Source organism: Crocodylus porosus, unplaced genomic scaffold, assembly GCF_001723895.1.
Source record: "Crocodylus porosus isolate Cpor-Errol unplaced genomic scaffold, CroPor_comp1, whole genome shotgun sequence".
In the NCBI taxonomy this organism is placed as follows: Eukaryota; Metazoa; Chordata; order Crocodylia; family Crocodylidae; genus Crocodylus; species Crocodylus porosus.
The window spans coordinates 54788166-54810191 of NW_017728918.1; the positions used below are offsets into that span (position 1 = coordinate 54788166).

Consider the following 22026-nt stretch of genomic DNA (forward strand, 5'->3'; position numbering starts at 1 on the left):
CAACATACTTAAGCTCTTTAGTTGAGGACTTAAAATTTCAGTTGATGGTTCTGATCATTGAGTAGGAGAACTTCCCCAAGCAAAAAGGTGCTTCCATATTGTACCCACCCAGGTCGCCAATTCATGGGAGTCTAGAAAATATCAAGTCCTGTGAATAGATCCCTGGTCTCAGATCCCCAACTTCAAAACTTGGCAAAAAAACTTCCTTGTTACAAATGACTACCACTTCCCACCACTTTCAGTGGGACCAAACTGTTCTCACGTAAAATGAATTCCATTACATTATATGAGGAAGTAAAAACGCCTGCAGTTAAGATAGATGCTTCTTGGACTTTATTATTAGCAAGCTTAAGAAGTCAAGGAGCAAGGGAAATACTGAGGGTCACATATCGTTTCACTTAAGTGAAAAGTCCACTTATGTGCCTACATATGATTCTATTCCACATTGCATTAACCGTTTTTCAGAAACTTGGGGAAAGTACATTCTTTTCTCCTGGCTGCTTTTTTGCAGCTCAGTCTTCAAGGTAAGATACAATATGTTACAACAATAGATGTATTCATGAATTTTAAAGGATCCAAGCAGGGTGGAATAGAAATCATACTAAAGGTGCCTTTCAGGAAAAAAAAAAAAATAAAAAAAATCTGGCATAGAAGACTAAAGAAGAGAGTGAGTGAACTAGTGAATGGCATGAAGAAGGAACAAAGAATAGCAAACAGGGTGATAGGTATTAATCCATCTTTTACTTTACTGTAGAGGTTAGGAAATTACTAGACTTCCTATAAGTAGCCCACAAGGGAACAATGCATTTAAGATGAGCTTTGATTCAAGAAGAAAACTAAGTGGAGCAATGAAAAATGTAGAAAGAATATAAAATAAAATCCAGAAGAAGTCAAATTAAAAAAAAAAAATAAAATAGTAAAATGTTAACATATTTGCATCTCAGAACCATACAATTAACAGGCTACTTGCACAAAGCTCCCAGTCTTTGCTAGAATTAACTTAGAATTATCTCAGATTTAAACCTGCATTTTAACTGAGCCATCAGCCCAAAGCCTAGTAGTTTGTATCATTTAATTGCTGAATTCCTTACTACTCTTCCTACTAAAATTCATTGCAAGAGCTGTTTACCCAGAATGCTCGCTTTGCACCATTTCCATTTTTGCACGTCTTACAGAAAAAAGGGATTTGCAGTTCAAAAACACATTCTATTACATTCTTGTTACACAAATTTAGAATAAATATGAAACAAGATCCAAATAAATAAGCAATATTTACCCTTATCCAAAAGAACCATATGCCCATGTTTCGAATGCCTGCCATTGAAGTGAAGATAAAATACATAACGATAGTTGTAATGAGGATATAATCAAGTGGAAAAACCTAAGAGACATGAACAGTAACATATAAAAACTGAAAAAAAGAGGGCATTAAAAACATGTTACTAAACTTGAACACCAAAACAAGAATAATCATCTCATTTTAAATAAACATTTAAAATATCCTCATGTTGCATAATAGAAGTACAAACTCCATCCCGTACATTCACACTGTAGGCAACATAGTGAGGAAGGGAAATAATTTATTAGTGTAAAAACCAAAAGCCCCCCCAATTAACTTCACCTGCATCAAGTGTGGTCAGTCAAGTTGAAGAAACTGACCAACTTTGTTAGTTTTTCTATGGTTCACATGTATTTGAAATTGTAAGTATTATCTATGTTTGAAACTAAAAAAAAAAGCATGTATATAAGTTTTGCAAGCTTGGATCTCTTCAATTCCACTCTTTAGGGACTTACAGGAACATCCAGTGTTAAATTTCAGAGGTTTAATGTATTTAAAAATTTTACAAAGAGGCAACGTTTTTGTTTGCAGGAAAAACAAACATCCATCACTTCCATGGGCACTTTTACAAGCTACTGTAGATAACATTGCAGTAAGTAATCTTGGGAGCCTGAATTGTATTGATTAATTAAGAGTCAATAAATATAAGTTATTTGTAAAGCATTATATTGCCAAGTCACTTAATGTCAGCTTGACATGATCCGTTACCCTCACTAGCTCTTAGCACACTACTCTAGATACATTACTTAGTTCTTCACATCCTCTTGATACAGTACAAATCTCATCACTAAGGCTTCTCAAAGTTTCTCCTTGTCCTGGCTCCCTCCCTCTCCCCATACACACATCAATACCTTTGTTCACATCCTTTTGCCCTAATTACAATATCTACAGCTCTTGTTTCTATTCTTATGCTTTCAAAATCTCTTGCATCTACTCTCATAAGTTTAAGATGTTTAGCACAAACTAGTCTTAAAAAGGTAAAAATCTGACAATGTATTGAATTAAAGGAAGTTCTTCTGAAAGCAAAACAACTCCTTATTAGATAAGCCTTTATAAAATTGTACACTTTTTTTTTTGTTTGTGCTGTAGGCTTTAACAGAGGCAAATAAGATTGTTTGCTGTTTAGCTGAACTGTATATGGTAGTGGAGGACTTGATAGCTTTCCTCATCTTTTAAACAATCATTTTAAGTTGGGCAACATTTGCCATGTCTCTACAAACTTGTTTTTTTTTTAAAAAATGGCAATACAAAGGTTACTGATTGGTCATATGTTACTATGACAAGCAATTTTTTTTCACATTAATGCAAGATCTTTATGATTGCCAGCATAACTGCAAGAACCAAGGAGGAAGGGGACCCAGAATGCAACAGTGCTGATTAGAAAAAAATAAATTTGGCTTCCCCTTCCATCCCCTCCTACCTGCAAAAGAAAAAAGTTACTGAAGTTACCGCAGATATAAAAGATTTTGAATAAGTTTGGTCCATTATAATTTACCTTTTGGAAGTTTTCTTGAACAAAACATACTATTTCAGTAAAAACAGAACATAACATATATCAATCAAAATTTGTTACTTACTGTTTGTAAAATGGGTAAGAGCATATTCAATGGATTGGTCAGATTAGTTCCTAAAATTATAAATCCAGAATCGAAGCCAGCTGAATGAAGAGCTTTGTCCAAGCTGTAGTAATTAGGAAAAACTGGTTAAATATTTACATCTTTGCTCCTGGTAACACATTCTCAAGTTCATTTAAAGAGATCTTAGATTAAGACAAGGATTTTTTTTGGATATACAGTTGGTATAATCAAACTATACAACTGCACCAAAATACTAAAAAAGATCGCTAAAAATGCTCATCTGTTGTATATTTCCTAGACAATACCACCTACAAACAGCATCAATTGTACTGTCATATTAAGAATCATTTTTGTTATGATTAAAAATTGTAACTGAAAGAATGTATTTATTTTCCCATTTGTACACTGAATTTTTACACCATCCCCTATATTAAACAGGGAAAGTTTGGGCTGTAAACACACATACAAGTCAGATGATTCCTGTTCAATCTATGGCACTGCTATGCATCTGTATAAAATGCATCATTTAGGCCACAAACATGTGTTCATTTCTAGTGCTGAACGTGTTTCAGAAATGACCACTGGTAGAGAGGGAGTATACAAGTTTAACCTGCAGCTACCCCTTCTTCCCTGTTCTCTAGGCAAGTAGGGTGATCCCATTCTGGGGAAGGCACGAGGAGTAGTGATTGTTCTACTACTAGTTCTATACTCCTTAGGGACCAAAAGAAATAGGGAAAGACCACAACTTCCACGGACTGCGGTGTCTCTGGTCTGAGGAACAGGTGAGAAGCAGTCTCTTTAGCTCTGCTCTCAGCCTCCAAGAGCAGACAGAAGGGAACAGGAGGGCAACCGCAGACCTACCTCTCCCCCTACTACCCAGCCCATTCTGTAAGCTGGACAGTGCCTGGGTTTGGGAACAGGCAGAGAGCAGTAAGATGAGGCCCCCAGTCTGCTTCCTAAACCAGGAATTGCCAGATCACTCTAGGAGACTCGTTACACATTCCCCAGACCACAGTTCCCCAGTTTGGGATATGACAGGTTGGGGGGGGGGAAGAGAAGAGTGAGAGCAGGGGAGGGGACAGGCTTGCCCTACTACACACTAGTGGCCTCCCAGAGCACACCATGGAGAAATGTGCAAGAGGTTTTTCCTTGTATGAATTTCTCACCAGGGGAGATCTTCCAGGTTGAGACAAGGAACATGTTTCCCCCAGGAGAAACTGAATGAAAGTTTATATGCTTCTAGGTTCTACTGAGTACACAACAACTGTTCTGGTAGAAAGACAACACTTGTACATGGCCTTAGTTTCCTCTACCTAGTTTTCTGGGTCAGGAGAGAAAAAGTACTAAAAAGGAAGGAGATACAAAAGTCTGAGAGGCTCTCACAAATGAGTACCATATCTGAAAACTATCTAGACTTCCCTTTTTCACTGAGTGGGAAGTAGTACATTCAACCTGAAGTGATTTATCTTAAATGTGCAAAAAGTAAAAAAATTAACCATAAAATAATGAGCTTAAAGTACTGATTTCCTGGCCACGTAAACAGATGCATGCTTCAAGTTAGTATTAAAGCACATGCATAACTCCTTTGTTAAATTAAATACAGTCAGATAGTAACCTTTATTTAGATCCAAAATCTATTGAGTTCTCCCTTCAATCTGAATTTAGAAGTAGTTTATTAAAAGTAAAGCATTGTGCCTAATTAAAAAGGAATATGGCAAGTTTGCTTTTCCAAGAGAAAAGAAAATATACTACCACAGAATGCTTCTACAGTAAATCAGGTAACTCTTAAAAGCAAGCAGGTTCCACTAATGTATTTCATCTTAAAGCATGTATAAACTACATGATTTGTATAACTGATTTGCACAACAGGTATTACAATGTACTTACTTTGACAAGAAGAGAGAAATTGTGAACAATAGTGCCACAATAACAAAAAACACTCCCCACACGATCTAAAAACAAAGAGACACATTATTATCCAACTTAAAATGGTTTTTGACATTGCTATTAGACTTTACACAATACATTTTGTGTGTTAAATCAATCAAGGATTATTTGCGTGCTGTAATGCTTCATCAAAATAAGATTGCTTGGTGATTATTTCCTTTTTGAAAAATAGTTGGAAAGATTATTCTTAGCCTGATGAAGGGTATTTATACCTGAAAGGTTGCCAAGAAGAATTTTTCCAACTATTTGAGTTGGTCTAATAAAATATATCAGATTTACCCAAAGAACCTTGTCTGCTTATATCCTTAAACCAATACACCTACACCCCTGTAAATATGTTAACTATTATTTATCTGGCTCTCTAGTCTGTTGGAACAGCAAAGATTTCCTTCCTCAAAGCTTTGGGACCATATAAGAGAAGGCTCTGATAAACCATCAAGGGAGTAAGAGCTCTACTTAACATAAGGGTCTAAAATACTCACTGGTGATTGCCTTAGTTCCCGGAGCTATGACCAGTAAGAACTGAAACATTGTAATATTGATCAAATATCCATTCTGTACACCTTCATTAAAAGAAACTTCCGTCTATGAGAATACTTCCAGTTCCCCTTCCAAACAAGATACAGTATTTCAAAGGCCATATTTAACCTGACAGCCAAGTAAATATAATTTTTTCAGAACTATACAGCCTGGCTCAGATTTAAGCCATCTGAGGAAGGAAAATAATCTTTATAGCAAGGTACTCCTGAGAACAGACTGGCCCAGGGGGTGGGGGGAGAAATAAATAAATAAATAAATAAAATGCACAACAACATCAAAAAAAAAAAAAGACTGTTTGGCATTGTAAGATTTTTTTTTAAAAAAAAAATTTCTGAATTGTAACAGCCTATAAAAAAAGATTTAGTCAGTTGTTTTCTTACCCTATAAGTTTTCAAAAAAACCTACTTGAACTATAAAGATCATAGACCCACATCTGCTTGCATCAAAGTGCCATCGCGAGCCTATTAAAAATTCTTAAAAGAACTAAGAATGTGCATGTGGGAGACAAATATACCTTTGACTTTTTCCACTAACTCTGCAACTGCAACAAAGCAATTATTTAAAGAAACAGAACAGGCCTCCTTACAAGTATCATTATAGGACTTCAATACATTCCATATTATATTCGATTAGAGTCTAGAAGAGGTAGTTAATTACCTCTAATAACTAGCTTTTACAGATTTGATCCCCCTTCCTTGTACACAAATATTGACAGGTCACTTTCTGTATCTTTGTATGAAGAAGAGTGGTTCAGAGTTGTATTATAGCAAGGATTATTAAAAAAAAGGGTGGGTACAGGGGGTGGTGCCAGGTGGAAGGGTAGAAAGGAAATACCCTAGATACTTGAATAAGATGACCCTGAATATAAAAAGACAATGCCCCCCCACTAACTGAATCTTTATATGGAAGACTTATAAAATGGATCATACATTATCCAGTTATACAGTCTAATTTTGGAAGCTTTGCCTTGAATTTGTCCCTCTCCCACTACTACAGTAGGGAAAATAAGTATGAGGGGTCAGCTAGCCCCCTTGCTGTCCTATTCCCCCCCCCCACCTTCTACCTGATGCCTCTGCCCCTCCCTCCAGTCAGATCCAGCTCTCCCTGAGCACATGGAAGTGAGAAACGAGTTCGAAAAATGCTGTCCTTGAAATAAAACATAGCTGTTGCAATTTACATATAGTACCCATAGAATTAGTTCATCCAGAATTGATGTTGAGGGACTTCCCCCCCCCCGCCCAATGCTGACTGGGGGGGGGGGGGGGGGAAGAATTTATCTTGTATTCAAGTGAATATAGTAAGGGGGCCTCCATTGTCCATTAGAGATAATTATTTCAGACTGGATAACCCAACTCCATTCTGAAAGAATATGCATAATTTACTCTTAAGAGCCACTGAAGACACAGATTTCATAATTGTTTTAAAATAGCCTATTACAACACTTCAATAGTTATATTTAGAAAGAATTTCCTAACCAAGATCTCACTTGCTATAAATCAAGTAAATTATTTTAGCTTCAATTTAGAACAAAACAAGGAAAACTGCTATCTATTTAAAAATCCTTCCATAATAAAATACTAGTTGTTACCCCTGAGTGTTCTCTCTTTCTAGACTATACAAACTCACATCTTTTACCCGTCTTCTTTTTGAGAATAGACTGACTGGCCTAATTCCATTTTCCTCCACCTTTTAATACATTTGTACTATATTTGCCTTTTCTCTAGAATTTTGGATTTCATCCATCTTATTCAAGATGTCACATAAGTCACTAATGGCTCAAACTGCTCTTACTAGTTCCTTTAGTACTCTATGATAATATCAGGTTCTGCTTTAAAAAAAAGGAAGTTTTTTTTTTTTAGCTTAATTCTCCCCATCTTCTGCCCTAAATTTCAGAAACCAGAACAATTTCAAAGCAATTAGAAATCAATTCAGTTTTACATGCTTCCTAACCAGCCGATTAACTGAAAAGTAACAGGAACAGCAATTATATAACAATTAAAATGAAGTTTTGAAGGATCAGATAACCTTTATGCAAAAGCACTGTTTAAAAAGGTCGATGAACCACTGATGTTAAATTGGGAACACTAGGAAGGTTTAGTAGTCTGGGAAAACCTCTTGTGCCCGGTAATTTCAATACCTTTAATAGATTTAAAGTATTTAAATAGCCTTTAACCTCACAGGCTATGGGTACTAGTCCCTCCTCACCCCTGCCCTTCCCCTCCTCCTTACCTCTCCCTCCTGCCTGCCCATTCCTGAAGCACTGTGCCACTTCCCTTCCTTGCCAAACTGTGCCCTGCACTAAGTGTTAACTGGTAATGCATAGCAGATATAAATATACTTATTGTTTAAACATTTAACATCCCCAATTGCAAGTTTGGCTAACATTGTTATTTTGTAATCCAATATTTTAGTCCAATGCCATGTGGAACTAAAATAAGAAACTACCTCCACAGGTTTGTTTCATTGTGATCCTCCCTAATGTCAGCTGAGGCCCTGGCAACGGAAGTTCTGCCTATGCCCCAGGTTTAGTTAGTGAAAATACATGGAAGGTTGTTTTCAGTTGTTGTTTCTCAGCTTTGAAACCCCCTTCCCCTTGAAGTCTCTTGGAGACTAAACCTGGCTCTTTCAGAAGTGCTGTAAGACCTTTCTATTTGGGCAAGCTTTTAGCAAGTGGGTTTTGTTAAGTTTTGGGATATTGTTTAAAGAGTTGTTTTATTACATAGCATATTTTAATATTTTTACAATGCTTCTTGTTTTTACTGTAAGCCACATGACACTTTGAGAGTGTGGTATAAGTCAAGTATGCAATAAAAGTGTACTGATAAAATAATTAGACCTATACTAAATCACTGCAGCCAACACCAAATTTAAATTAACTGACAGCTTGCAAACAGCATTTGTAAATAAAGAGAGTTCTAACTCCAGGAATCAGCAATATTTTGAAGCAAAACAATGCTGCAATGGAGCTTAGCTCTGGGTGGTACGAGGCAGAGCTGGCAACATTTTGGGCCAAGGATTGCTGTAATGAAGCTTAACTCCAGGTGCTAGTGATTTCCAAAGTGGTTCTCACCACCGCAAATCACAGTTCCTACTCACACCTCCCATACAACTACTTCTCTCCACTGCTTGGCAACCTTGCCATGAAGCCTCTACTACCAAAACACCCAGCTTCCCTGGATCTACAGGCCCAACTTAGCACCCAGGCCATAACTCCTGCCCTACAGAAATGCTTCTAGTTATTTATTTTATTTAGCAAATAAAAATCCAAAGCCAAGCACTACCTTCTAGCGAGATTCCCACAAGGACATTTTTTGGCCTGACACTGGGGGATTAGGAGGGAGGGGAGGAAGGCAGGGAGCATTATTTGTTTTCTTTTATAGATCATCTTGAGGAAATATGCAGTTAACTACTTGGTAAGACTAAACAATAATAAGGACAGGCTCTCTTTCTGCATGTGTTCATAAGAACCCATTTTACATTTTAAAGAGTATGACCAAATGCAAGTTTGCATATTTAGGAACACACTGTATATCAGGCTCAATGTTATCTTGAGATGCAGCCTTTTCGATCCATCTATGGACATCCAAATCTTCCAATTATTCTTCATATTATTTCAATTGCTGCATCATTCTTTTTTGTGTCCTTTTTAAATGTAGGGTTACCCTGTTAATATTCATCCAGAATACCTTTCTCACCACTTTTGCCTTTTTTAAAATCATAAAAAACAATTGGTTTTCAATTTCAAAAATCCATGCGCTCTTTTCACTATCTACTAGAAAACTATATCAAAAGTAGAACTTTGACCACAGATCAGTGATGCAAAACTTCCCTAGCCACTCGTTTAATTTTTGAACAGGCACCTTCAGACTTTTTCCTATACTGCCTGTATACATTTGTCAATCTGTTAATTCTTCATACAAAAATTTCTCCCGCCACCCCCTCCTCTCCCTGCCAAAACAGACACCCTATTACTGGCCTATTTTGCCATGATGCCTACAAAAAAACTTGAATACTAGGAACTGATGTTTTGAGAGAGAGTCTACCATGTATGGGTTTCCCTTGATTTATGTGGGTTCTTTATATGCAAATTTCCTCTTATGGAAATCAGCATAAATGCCTTCTTCCCAAGCCAAGCATGGACTGGGGTGAGTGCAGACAAGCAGAGCCCTGGGTGGTACAGGACACAGCACTCACTGCAGCCCGTGCTGGAGCAGTCCCAGGAGCAGCCAACACCAGCTGCCTGCACCAGGGCACAGCTCAGCCCAGGTACAGAGCTGAGTGGGGACAGGTAGAGCACAGCACAGCCCAGCAGCTTCAGGCAGCTGGTGCCGGTCACTCCCAGGGCTGCTACAGCCAAAGCTGGGGTGAATGCTGCTTTGCTCCCTTTGTTTTGCTGCTTTGTGCAGCCCTGGGAGCAGCACCCTCCCCCCGCCCCTTCCCTAGTCCCAGCCTCACTGCCATTGGAACCTATCCCTATTTGTTACATTGTAAAGTAGGTTTGCTTTATGTGAATTTGATTTGTGCACCATTCTCCAGGAACATGTACTGCATGGAGGGAAACCTGTATAATCTTTTGCCCCATTATACTTGGATTAAGTCTTCCTTGGAGCATGACCTAATACAGTAAGATCTCAGTCCATGACAAACAGGTGTGCTACAATACCAGAAACCTGATAAACGTCTCAAAATGGAATGCCCATTCATGTTGTACTTTGGCGACACAATGATCTAAAAGAAAAGCCATTACATGTTCATACCTCATGGATAGAAGTCACCACATGGCTTTGTTAGAAATGGAATATTGTTAGAAATGAGCAGCTTGCATCTTGCACCTGATAAGAAAGAAATACTGCCCAAGGCTCCTTTCTCCCCCTCGCCCACCTTAACCTCTCTCATGCTGATTGCAGAAGCTGGAATTCAAACTGACTGTGGCCTTGGGGTATGAACTCTTGGCGAACTGTTGTAGTTTCTGGGCATGCTTAATGAGCTGATGCATATTTACCTCTCCGCCCTGCATACTTAAGTAGCTAATTATACTATACATGCGATGTATGTAATGATGCAACTACATGTATGCTTGTATGAAACGGAAGTAGCTGTAAGAGTTCTGGTGTCTGCACACGTGCTCAGGAGAGAGAAGATAAATTCCGCTTGCAAACACAATTAGTTTGTCAGAAGCTGATTTGGGCATCAATGCCCCACTCTGACCTTGTCTGCAAACAAATACATCCTTTTGTACCGGCTGATGTTTGTGTGTCTGTGATTTTTGCGGGCCTCCAAAGAAATGAACCGCTTTTTGCAACAGCTTTGTAGATTAATGTAATGAAACTGCTGCTATTTCATCAAGTTTGAAGTTTGGCAAAGTAAGAAATATATTTGGAAGGGCTAAGATCTTTATTAAAAACCATCAACTGTCAACATATTTAGAAGTACAGAGCTATTAGGCTGCTCATTAAGTTCTAAAAGAAACTTCAGTTAGTAGATATGAAGAAAAAAAGTTTCAAAAATTCACGGGATACTAGATTAAGCAAGGAAGCATTGATCTTCCTAAAAAAGTCCTAAAAATATGCTGATGTCAAATGTGTTAAAATTACTTATGTGCTACATTCTCACAGTGAAATGTTAAGTGGACAAGTAATGTACTAACAAGGGAAGGTCACAGAGGACTAAATACCTTAAAAACAAGGACAAAGTAAATATTTCTCACCAGATTATGTTCTCCACGTTAAAATCTCCACATGGATATTTAAAACTCTAAAACAAATTTCATGTAGCTGACATGTAACGGTAGTCTTAAAAATAACAGATAAAAATCCATTCTCCCCACCCCCACCACACAGCAAAAATGTTCAGCCCAATAAGAGCTTCAAGAAACTCATAATAGTAGGTCATTTTACTGCTCCAATTGGAAATTAATCTTTACTACCTATATGGTCAGATGTGTACACAATACCAGCAAACAGTTCAAGGGTAAAAAATATTCAGGAGAATCCAATTAAGCTTCTAGATCCATCATATGCTTCCTTTGTAACAATGAATGCAATTCCTCTGCAACCTACTCACAATTTATAAAAGATAGAACTAGCACTTCTAAGAACTTTTTTTTGTCCAATACATAAAACGGAAGTGGTCTAAGATAGAACAGTCCCCAACACAAGATGTACACTGAAGCAAAAAAAGTTCTTGGGGCAGAAATCTACACCTTTCCTTCACTGGAAGGCCACTAAAAGCTTACCTAATTGCACAGTCTAACAAAATAACTGTAGAGGGCATGACAGGCAGAGTCACATTTCTTTAATAGCTAATGCTACTTTCTCAGTGTTTTTTCTAGCTCTTTCCTCAAGTGCCATTTTGTTTGACATTAGTCAAGCATAATACTCCTATGATTTAAAAGCTACCTCAAAGCAAAATTCTTTACAATCATCTCTTTTTTGGACTTTTTCTAGCCATAGCTGCTCAGTAACCCCTGTGAAACTGTACGCACAGGATATACTGGTATTGGACTATTTTGGGATAAGTATTCCTATTCCCTCCTCCTCGAAGAGAATCAGAAAGGTCTTGCATTCTTACTCGAGGGCTTAAAATTCCCATCTTGTAACCCAGGACTAGTGTAGACAACCTACTCTGGCAACAGACTAGACCTCATTTCAGACCCCATTTATTTTAGTCAATAAGCCAGAAAATAATTGCTGAGTAGGAGAGTGCTCTCTCTTTACTACAGCAGCTGAGCTTGCACTTCAGCTGTGCAGAGCATTTCCCATGGGGGTTACCAAACCTGAACTCACAATAATTCAAAAAAGGGAGGGGGAGGAAAGATAGCAGCAAGAAAAGTGGAAGGAAAGGTACCGATTTCAACTTGTTCCACAGGAAGAGCTGTAAAACGCTTTAAGATGAGTTATACTGCTGTTTACTTTATGCCCCAAGACAAATCAAAAGGAAATACATAATAAGCCATATTCTCCACTATCTGACACAATGGATGAGGAGCTACCAAGAAATAGGTGGGATTCTCTGATGCACTACTACCACAGCTATACCAACTTACAATGCTGGCACAAAGTGCTTAACACCTTCTTTCCACTCTATCCATGCCAGAGTTAAAGGTAAAACAGCAAACAACATAGCACATTGGTCTATTAGGTCTGCCAGCTCTCTACCAGTCATGGGTCCTCTTTCCCAAAGTAAGTCCTCCACTAGCCAGTTCTCAGTGAATACATGCATGAGGTGATCCTCCCCCTCTATGCAGCACTGGTCAGGCCGCAGCTGGAGTATTGCGTCCAGTTCTGGGCGCCACACTTCAAGAGGGATCTGGACAACATGGAGAGGGTCCAGAGGAGGGCCACTCGCATGATCAGGGGACAATGGGGCAGGCCCTATGAGGAGAGGCTATGGGACCTGAACCTGTTCAGCCTCCACAAGAGAAGGCTGAGGGGGGATCTTGTGGCCTGTTATAAACTCGTCAGGGGGGATCAGCAGGCATTGGGGGAGTCACTGTTCCCCCGCGCACCGCCAGGAGTGACCAGGAATAACAGGTCACAAAGCTGGCAGAGGGTAGGTTTAGGTTAGACATCAGGAGGCGCTACTTCACGGTCAGGGCGGCTAGGGTCTGGAACCAGCTTCCAAGAGAAGTGGTGCAGGCTCCTACCCTGGGGGTGTTTAAGAGGAGGTTAGATGAACATCTTGCTGGGGTCATTTGACCCCAGTACTCTTTCCTGCCATGGCAGGGGGTCGGACTAGATGATCTGCTCAGGTCCCTTCCGACCCTAGAAACTATATTTTACTCTTTGTATAGTGGTGCAAACTGGACAATTATGCCCAGAACCTCTAAATGCAAAATTAGACTAAAATATTCATTTTCAAATAGAAAAGGCTTAGTTATCCAGAAACTTTGACATGGAAAAGTTGTTACACTAAATTAGAATAGGAACTCTAAAGAAAGAAAAATCAGGAGTTACATGACAGCAAGCGATGACAGATTATGCCAACAGTTTCTGCCAAAAAAGCCAGTTGGACCTAATCAATATGTAGGAATAACAGTATTAAGACGTGCTAGGATAGATGCAATTCCCTGCTATTACCAAAAAACCTAATCAAATACCAAATCTTGATTAATGGTTGTTTATACTCACTACTACTACAGGTAGAATCTCACTCTGCATATCAAGAAGCCTTCTAATTTCCAACTTTAAAATTTACTCATGGCCATTTTATACCCATTTATTCTTTTGCCAAAGCAGTCCTTTAGCCTAAATGCCCTTCTTTCTGCCTTGGATTTACTCCCAATATGTTTATAGACTGCAAATATAGACCCTTCTGCCTTTTCTTTACTAATATAAAGAAACCAAGCTAATTTAGTTTCCACATAAAAGAAACTCTATCCTTTCAGTTAGCCTATTGGCCTCTCTAAAGTTCTCAAGCTTAATTTAAAATACCAAGCAGATGACCATAATCATATACTGATGTTAATGAAATGGAGTACTGTGTGGTAGTTTCTAAACCTATATTCTGATTCTTAACAGCTATTCCACTATTCATGTGCATAAACAGAGCTTGACCTCAGTATCTTCTAACTTCAGTTCCATCCTTGCTGCACAGCGGCTTGATTTTTCATTCTTTTATACATGGCTTAAAAGGCTTTTACCAGTTTTAGACCTTGCAAAGGAAAATCATCTTTGCTTTTTACAATACACACTAACCTTACATTTTCCAACCTCCAAGAGACTTCATTTCCTTATCTTTTCCCCCTTTTTGCAAACTTCTTGCTCTCATCTTTTTAAGTTATCCCTACAAATTCTTCCTTCTTTCCCCACAAGTTACCACATAGTAAGTTATGTTCCATCTGCAATTTAGCTCAATGGATAGAAATGATTACTTCCTCTATATTAAAGTACTGGTTCATCAAGTTTTAGTCAGTTTGGATCAAGATCTAGATGTGTACAAGGGTTTTTTTTGCCCCACTCCTTCCCACAACTAACAAGGTCCATTAGGGACATGCACGCAACTTCTGTTGGCTCCAACACAAGGACATGCAAAATGGGGATCAATGAAACCCACCAATTTCTTATTTATACTCCCTTACAATCCAAAACTAGTATTAGGCTTAGTTAAATATTTAAAAATATGAGAAATGATTTTTTGTCCTAGGATCCACAGCAACTACAACACAAGAGTATAGGTTATCATCTATTCTTTCAACAATAAATTCGTTAAAAAGGAACCTAATGTATAGGGACTGGCAAGCAGTACCTTCCCTAAACGTAAAGTTTTTCAGCTATAAAGGTATATTGATGGAACGAACACTAAGCTAATTTCACCATAAATAACATGTCACCTTCTCAGTCAGGTAAAAAGAATCATAAAAATAGTAAAATAAACTACAAAGATATTCCACATTAAATGTGGAACATGTCTGTCTCTGGTTTGCAGCACACTGTGAAGTGAACCTGTGGAATGCTCCATCATCCCAATACTGACTGTCTGCCTTGTCAATATGGTTTAGTTTTCTTTTGAGAACAATTGTCAAACAGGGAATTACCATATTTATTCAATTTTAAGATGACACTGGATACAAGACTACCTCCAATAATTAGATTCTATATATGGAATATTTATAAACTGGTTATCATTTATAGGTATAAAATATAGTTATAGGAGGCTTGCCTTATTTTTGTCCCCCTCCCACTGCTACAGTATGGGAAATAAAATGGGGGGGGGGAAATCAGATAGCCCCCTTGCCCTCTGCTCCCCTGGGTTTCGTGGGTCTGGGATCCTGCAAAAATGTATATGTGGGTTGTTTCCATTACTGAGCACATGTTGCTTTTGGCAGCAGTTTAAGTGCAACAGATAAATGTATTTAATCATGTTTCTCTGTATGTGAATATAAAGACAGGGGGCTCACCCATACTCCCATGCTGACTGGGAAAAAAAAACCTGGTCTGGTATTCAAGTAAATATAGTAATCTCATTGTATTACATCAAAACAGGATCTAGGCAAATACTGTTTTGGAAAGCAATTTAAACCAGTGCCACCATGTCATTAAAAAAAAAAATAAAGACCATGCCAAATGGGAGAAGCAAGGGGAAGGAGCAGCCAGTGGTTTCTTGGTAAAATGCTGAAAACTATTGGCTGTAGTTAGAATAGATCCATTTCCAAGTTTCACAATGGATGTTTCCAGGTCCTTAGATAAAGGCTAGAAACTACATAGCTAAGCTAATGGCAGATCACACAGATGTTCTTCTCCCTTGCAATTTTATGGTAGTAAACAGAATTGGCTGGAAAATAATTAGAAACATATGCTAGAGGGGTGATTGGCTGGCACATTACAAACTTAAGCGGTTACAAGCAGCTATAGAATAGCTTTTTATAGAGCAGTGGTCACCAACCAGTGGATCTCGGAGCTTCTTGTGGTAGAGTCCAAGAGGCTCTCAGATCTATCCGAGGCTCAGATGAGGGGAGCGAGTTCCTGAGTGCATGCACACGTGCACCCCAACCCAGCAGGTCATTCTGTGCGGTAGAGAAACAGTGGGGGCTAGATTGAGGGCCCCATGGTGAGGGACAGTGCTGCAGAAGCCAGGAGCAAGTTGAGTGGGGCCCCTGGCTGGGTGGGGGAATAATTTTTTTCTCCATCTGCACCCACCCCTTTCCCCTCCCCACAGACTTAGCTGCTGGGGAAGGGGGTGGCACACAGTAGATCTTCGGTTACTTTTAAAATGCCAAAAGGTGATCTGCTACTTAAAACGGTTGGAAATCACTGCTATAGAGCAACTATACAGCAAATATGGAGAGTCCAACAAGCGATAAAGCATCATGTCTACAACACTGAGGTATGTAAAGTTTTAATAATTAACTGATTCTCATTCCTTTAACTGTACTGTTGAAAGTTCCAATTGTCATAGATCTGTTTTAGGAAGTCAATTATTATAGTACCCAGATGGCTACAACTTTACCCTGAACACCACTGTGAAGGATACAGTATAAAACACTTTGCAAGAATGTTACTAAAAAAGTTAACATAAATTATAATTTGAGGCAAATTCCACAATAAAAAGTATAATTTCACTGCTTTGCTAATCTTTGGCATAGCATTATCTATGTTATACCTGCTTAACATTTGAACTTGATTACCTACTTATTTAGGAGTATTATGTTTTTGCAGATAAAACAAAAACAATGTATGCTCCCTACTTTAAAACAGATTCTCACGATGAATAAGATATTTTTCATGAAATGATTCCATTATTAAAAGTGGGGTAAGGAGGTCCAAATCCAGAATCCTACTCACTCCAAATAAATATCTATCCTATATAAAAACAGAAAAAAGGAGGATTATCCTTAGTCTGCTGTGTATTTCTGGCCCTAATAAGACAGGCTTATCTTATTTGTTTATTGTTCATAATTGATTAAAATAGATACAAAGACTAGTAAGCATATAGAAAATGTTTTTCTGGGCTCTCTGAGACAGAACAACTCCCAACCAGTCAGTTTTAAACTTTGGTTATCATAAGTCATGACAAATTAATAGGTGTTGTGCTCTTAAAGTTACTTACAGATTTTTGTGTTTTCATATAGTGAAAGTAGGATTCTATGATCTTTAAGATAAATGGGAAAGTCACCCGCCCCAACTCCCTTCCAAGCCTGTAGTTTCTTCAGAAGCCAAGGATATTACAGATTTAGAAGCTATGATTAAACCTTCCAAATCTGCAAATCAAAAGAGGGTTTTCTTCCCCCCCTTTTCAATGGGAGATATTAATGTGATGATTCAACAACTAGTGACATTTATCTACCTACTACATGAATTAAATCAACTTAAGTTACCATAATTCCTGAAATGCTAAAACACTTCCCTAGGCATAGAAACTAATCAAGGTGACAAGTGAGCAAATCTATATACTCAAGTAAAAGCATCATTATTTTGGGTAACCAATTTTTGCCCTTTAAGCTACAATACTCTTAGTAAAGGTAGCCCCTTCCATTCTATCCTGGATATCCAGTACCATAAAAGACAACTATACCCAGTGACCCCAGAAACTTCAAGGGCAAAAAAATGAAAGGAACTAGAGTGACGGCCAGAATCAGAGGGATTAATAAGCAATAAATATTCACTTCTTAGAGGCATTTGGTATTTTGACTAAACAGGTAATACTAATTAATATAAAGTGTGTAAGTTTGTAAACTGCAAATGTAACTTGTCTGTCATAATTTTATCATTTTGGTTAAACTTAACTGTTCATGGAACTGACTGGGCCCCATAGGCAAAACTGTAGATGTGAGATTAGCTGGCCTGACCGTTTCTGCTCAGGGTTCAGCTGTGATGATAAAAAACTGGATCCAACTGCCTGGCACACCCAACACATTCCAGGAAAGCACGTTCCAAGAAAACATATTCAAATGAAACCTAAAAGGGGTTGGAGCTTAGGCGGAGCAATGTCAATTTCAGACCTAAAGGTGTTGTATTATGATTTGCTTACTGGATAAACCCGAGTCTGGGTAGTAACCTTTTATAATAAATTTTTAACACCTTTCAAATCTCATAGGGTAGCAGCTATAGGGCAACATGAGTGGCTCCAAAGCCAACAGGTTAGCATTAGACTAGGTATAAAAAGCAAATGCATCAGTTAGCCAGCAGGAAGGAGAGAACAGAACGGTCATTTCTGTTCCACACCCGGACCCCGGATTCCCAATGCGAGTGAGGATCGGATCCTGATCAAGGGACCTTCCCCCGTAATCCCTCTGACAGCGTCAATTGGGGACGCCTAACTTTTCTGGAATCACTTGACGCATACCTGGCATTGAGGGACTATTGATAAAGTTGCCAACCCATGTCTATCTGTTGTTTTGAACAGCCCAGTGGCTAATACCCTCACAGTGCCCAGTTGGCCTGCAACAGAATTGATCCATCTGTTATTTTGATCATCACTTCTCAGCCTCTTGAAGGCTTCAATCAAGTTTAGCTCTTTAATACTGCATTGTCTGCTTATCGCATTTATCTTTCTGTTAACTGTTGTGTGTGCGTAAGCTATAATAAGTTTGCCTTCACGTCACTCCCAACTTTGCCTCCTCAATCCGAAACTGAAATCAAAACAGTCCAGTTGGCCTGTGATAAAATTGATACTCACAGTGCCTAGCTGGCCTGTGAAACTAGAGTCAAGTGAAGGACAGCAGGAAGGTACCCAAGTATAGATTTGGCATTCACTATTGTCACTGGCCATATATTAGAAAAACATTGATGGCCTTTCCTCCAAAATCTATATCCCACTCATTCCTACCACACTGTAAAGAATCATAGAAATCACAGAATCATAGAATCAATGAGTCTGAAGGGACCTAGACGGATTGAGTCCGACCCCCCGTCATGGGCAGGAATGAGCACTGGGGGTGGGAGGGGTCATAAGACCCCAGCCAGGTGCCTATCCAGTCTCCTCTGGAAGATTTTCAGGGAAGGTGAGAGCACCACCTCTCTGGGAAGCCTATAAGGAATTTAACTGAAGGAAAGAGATAGGCTAAGACAGTGGGGACACTAGAGGTTTCCCTAATTAGCTCCAAATGGCCATTCCATGATAAATGGCTAATGGTCAGAAGTAACAGGACTGCTGGGGAAGCAAAACTACTGGTAGAATGGATGGGAAAAGAGAGGATAGAAACGGAGTGGGCTAATGGAGAAGCAGTTTTACAAACTTAAGACTCACGAGACAAAACAACCAAATTTGCCAGTGTAATTCTAGTGTTTCAAAAACACTTGCGCACTCATATTTTTGAGCCCATAATTTAAGCCACAAATTTATACTGTTACTTTCCCATCCTAAGTTCTCATTTTCTACACATTTCACTGTCTCATCCCAATTTCCCTTTTTATTTGGCAAACACGCAAAGATGCCATACAATTAACATTGCTCAGAGTAGCAATCCAAGTATTTTTTTGTTTTTAAAACAGAATTGAGGAACTCTTGCAGGAGCTTTACATCTTACCTCTCTACAAATAAAAGGTAGAAAACAGACAATTATTTAGTTGCGATCTTAGGGACTTTGACTCTCAAAGCAAATAAAATAGTAAAATATTGTCCTTTCTTAAAAATCAATAGAATCTAACATTCAGTACCAACAGGTATAATGACAACTTGTTTTAATATATTTGAGCAAAAAAAAAAAAAGGGCTACGAAAGCCAAGACAATCTCCATTCCCACTGATAAGAATATTTTCTGAGTCAGACATTTTAGAATTTACTTTTAAAAATTTAACACATGCTAATGAGGCTTTGCCTGAACCGATTTGCAGCTACGCCTCTGCTGTACTCTTAGTAAAAATTCACTGTTCTTATGAAATACTTTAGTCTAGTGAATGAAAAACTACCCTTGTAACTTCCTCAGCCTGTGAAGAATGGGGTTTTGAAGACATCTTAAGATTATGTCAGTTCAGAATGTGGCCATTTACGTAAAATATGTTGATCACAGATATTAAAACAGCAATGTACAAATACAACAGAGACCAGGAAATTAGGACATCTCTAAAAGCAAGAGCCATAAACAGCAGGGTCTGTTTTACTGCAGAGTAGTGGGCAGGATGGAAGGAAGGTAGGAGGTGCCACTGAGCTGAAGATTAGGGGGTGTCAAGAGCAAGGGGTGGGGGAACCGGAGTCATAACTGCTGCAGATACTCAAAAAGAGAGAGAGATCCCCAGCTGCTGTTGCTATGGTATAGTATGCCGGCCTAAGTTGTTGCTACTCTTATACCAACAGTGTGTTCTCTGGGCTCAGCTACTGCTGACAGGTCGGGGGGAGGGAGATTCTGGTACAGACAACATTTTGGCACCCCCACTAAGTTGGTATCCAGAGATTGTGCCCCACCTCCCAGCAGTTAACCTACAAGGGATTTTATACGCAGTTACATTAAAGTAAGTGTTACACAAATTATACAGCTTGTTTCCACTTCTAAGCCAAATCTGAACTGATGTTTATAAAAAACTAATATTCTTTATATAAATAGGCTTTACTATCCACTGCTATATTGGTAATGAAGAACTTTAAAATGAGCAAGAACTTCAATATTAACTTTGTGCAAACTCCCAAGAAGATGCCAAACTTAAGGAAAAGACTCTTTCATAAGTGGAAGCCCCTCAGGGATAAGAAAAAAGTCCTGCCATTATACTCCTAAGGATCTAAGTGGCAAGACCCACAGCACTTGCTATAATTCTGCAACAGCCAGTTTTCCACAGAGCAGAAAGTCTTCAGGTAATAAGATGACAACAGTAACATGCTTTTTACATTATGACAAAGTTAGTAGGCGTATGCAAAGCAGGCCATATTTGATTTGGATTCAGCATGATTTGAGGGACAGCAATTTGATTAGTTGATTTGGAACACTGTCCCGATTCGATTCAGCTGAATCCAAATCTGATGATTCGATGCTGGGTCAGAGAATCAGCAATCCGGCCATAGATACAGCTTTAGATATTTTTTCTGTGTACCTCGAGGTACCAGGCCCGGCTTATGAACACCGAGATGGTGGGGTGGATGGAGCATCCCACAGGAGCAGACCAGAAGTACTTCCAGTCCACTTCTGGGCCTGCCACCAAGCAGACTGCCACGCGGGGCACTCCATCTGCCCCACCATTTTTCATAGTCAAAGCCTCCCCTCTAAAAACCCAGTTCCCAGGTTGTTCAGCATTCTGAAGTGTTGTATGAATAACATTTGCTCAGTTCCCAGTATGGTATCATGAGGCACCTTTGTTGTTCCAGCTTGAAACAATATAAAATTCTAACTGAAGATTTAGAGCTGGTAGCTGATATGCCCTTAACAAAGCACCTCCAGGGAAAAGGGGAAGAAAAAACCCCACCAAAAAACCCTAAAGCACATTGTAGTTCAGCCCTAAGACTGTTAGTATTCTTAGCTTTGGAGTCACGATTGATACAATTGTTACTAGAAGTCCAATATCAGATCTGCACCAATATAAAGAAAATTGACTGTATTGGAAATCAGATTGTTTCTGTCTGATGTGGCTGATAATGTTGCAAATAAACGCCCCATTCATGCACATAGCCACAGCGCAGCACATAGGTTGGGAGGAGCACATCTTGGCAGCTTGGAGAGCTCCATCCAGCTGGTAAGTCTATGGGGGAATGGGCGTGGGGGGGAGCAGACTGAGGTCCGCCGCAGTGAGGGAGGAAGAGGAAGTGGGGCTGGGCCGTCAGCAGGGGCAGGCACTGCCCAGGCATAGCAGAGTTCAGGACAGAGCAGTGGCTTGTTAGGGAAGGAGAGGAAGGGGGTGACTCCCAGTGCTGTGCACACACTGGAAGGGCATGGGGGCATGTGACCCTAGATTTGCATGGGGCAAGGGTGGGCTACCACTGGTGAGCTGGGGCTGCACCAGTATCTTCCCAGCACGGACTGGGATGGGCTGTGCTCACGGTGAGACAGGTGGCAACACTGGGACAGGGGACTGAGGGGGTATGGCAAAATTTTGGGATGGCTGCTGCTCCCCTCCATAGTTCCCCTCCCAGCATCACTGCCACCCACTCTGAGCACAGCCCAGGCCAGCCCCCGACCAAGAAGAGCCCAGCACAGCCTCAGCCCGCAGCAATAGCCTGCCTCACCCCAGGCAGAGATCAAGCACATGTCCCCCACATTGC

General features: G+C 39.4%; 1 protein-coding gene across 2 annotated transcripts in view; it reads right to left on the bottom strand.

Annotated features, from left to right (window-relative positions):
• Positions 1-22026, bottom strand: part of LMBRD1 (LMBR1 domain containing 1) — a 208362-nt gene that overhangs the window by 55049 nt on the left and 131287 nt on the right. For both annotated transcript variants that reach the window (XM_019537605.1, XM_019537604.1), the window contains exons 10-12: positions 4804-4868; positions 2917-3019; positions 1277-1381 (exon numbers count right to left, since the gene is read on the bottom strand). In XM_019537605.1, coding sequence (XP_019393150.1) covers positions 1277-1381; positions 2917-3019; positions 4804-4868 — 273 coding nt within the window. The remainder of the gene's footprint in view (positions 1-1276; positions 1382-2916; positions 3020-4803; positions 4869-22026) is intronic.